The 1540-nt window shown below is 40.9% G+C and overlaps 1 protein-coding gene across 1 annotated transcript; it reads right to left on the reverse strand.

Moving 5' to 3' along the window:
- Positions 1 to 3: 3 nt before the first annotated feature.
- On the reverse strand, positions 4 to 849 carry LOC107683029 (brevican core protein-like; the record flags this gene model as incomplete). The annotated part of the gene is made up of 4 exons (XM_016479123.1): positions 747 to 849; positions 457 to 601; positions 196 to 381; positions 4 to 104 (listed from the first exon to the last, which is right to left on the reverse strand). Coding segments are annotated over exons 1-4 (492 nt in total), but the record flags the coding sequence as incomplete, so codon positions are not given.
- Positions 850 to 1540: the final 691 nt, after the last annotated feature.

Raw genomic sequence — 1540 nt, forward strand, 5'->3', positions numbered from 1 at the left:
ATATTCAGGTGTTGTTGTTTTTGTTGTTGTCTCTTCTATGATTATTTCCTTGTTCTGACCTGTGGGCCATTTTACCAGTTCTCCATTTGAGTATGCTGATCCCACTGTGAGCAAAATACATGAAATGAACACTGTAAGCTATTTGGATTCAATGGCATAATAATATAATATAATCAACAAAAAACTATTTTTCACCTGGTGAACAAGTGATCATAGGTTCCTCCCACTGTCCATTGCTCTGACATGTGATGATAGGGTTTTGTCTCTGGATGAAGCTTGGCTCACAGTAGTAGCGCACCTGTGAATTGGCCCTGTACTTTAGTTGACGACGTCCAAACATTTTAGCGTGCAGTACGAGAGGGGGCTGGCCACAGAATGCTGCTAAAGAAAAGCAAACCATGACGAACTTTTGCTCTTCCTGGGCCCTGGCGCCACCACAGAATGTGATGTACTCACCAATGCCCTTCTTGCACGTGTAGGACAGCTGGTAGTTACAAGGGATATCACTCCAACGCCCATCATCATACCACACCATGACAACACAATCCTCTCCTGACAGGAAGTAGCTGTCTGGTTGTCCACGATACCAGTTCTCGTACAACTGATACAGAGAGACAGGTCAAAAGTTTGTAATAATCAAGTTTTTCATCAAGTCAAGAACCCCATGTAGTTCTAGTTTGGAAAACCCTTGAAGAAACACAATGTTTTGTCATGTTTTTTACAGAAAGCCAGATCAGTAGACTCACCAGAGGGTTCCCATCTGACCAGCGGAAATCTCCCTCAATGGTCTTGTCATTGAGACCCATCCACTGATACTCCCTGTATCTATCTAAGGAAAGAGAAAAACACAAAAATGCCAAAGAGCCAGCATACACTGTCAGTAAGACACAACATAGACTCCAGTTCCAGTTTAACACCCAGATGCATCATATATGACAGACACGCACAGGACCTTTTAACACAACCCTCATTCACTCGCATGAATAAGGTGACACGTTCAAAGCCCTTCAACGGTTTGATGATTGTATAGAAATGCAGAACAAAATGCAGGGCCTCTCAATGTTATGTCAACAAACCTGGTCCTTTATGAATTCCTTTATGTACTGTAAGCTAATATGCTTCAGTAGTGTGGCACACCTCTTAGTTGCCGCTTAATTTAAGCAATATCACTCGAGCAAGAGTACTGCTTTTCTGAGAAACAACTTGAAAAACAGGAAGTTAGTATTGAGTAGGCTAACTTACAATTTAGAGCAATTATTGGCATTTAAGTTCGTCAAGTTTTGCTCTTCACCAATGAAAACAGTTCCAAAGGTTCACTTCTCTGAGTAAACATACCATAATGGGAGTTTTTTCCTGAATAAATCAGTGTTTTTTTATCCACCTTATTTTTCCCGTAAGAGCGGGCGCGGCCATGTCTGGCTTCCGGTGTCATTCGCTTCCTGCTATTTTTAACTGTACAAAATAACTCGTTTTGCTGCTTGATATGGCAAACTGATGTGTCTTACCTTATTATTTTAATGTATTATCTTAATTATGAACA

The sequence above is a fragment of the Sinocyclocheilus anshuiensis genome, unplaced genomic scaffold (assembly GCF_001515605.1).
Source record: "Sinocyclocheilus anshuiensis isolate Anshui unplaced genomic scaffold, SAMN03320099.WGS_v1.1 C32827439, whole genome shotgun sequence".
Lineage (NCBI taxonomy): Eukaryota > Metazoa > Chordata > Actinopteri > Cypriniformes > Cyprinidae > Sinocyclocheilus > Sinocyclocheilus anshuiensis.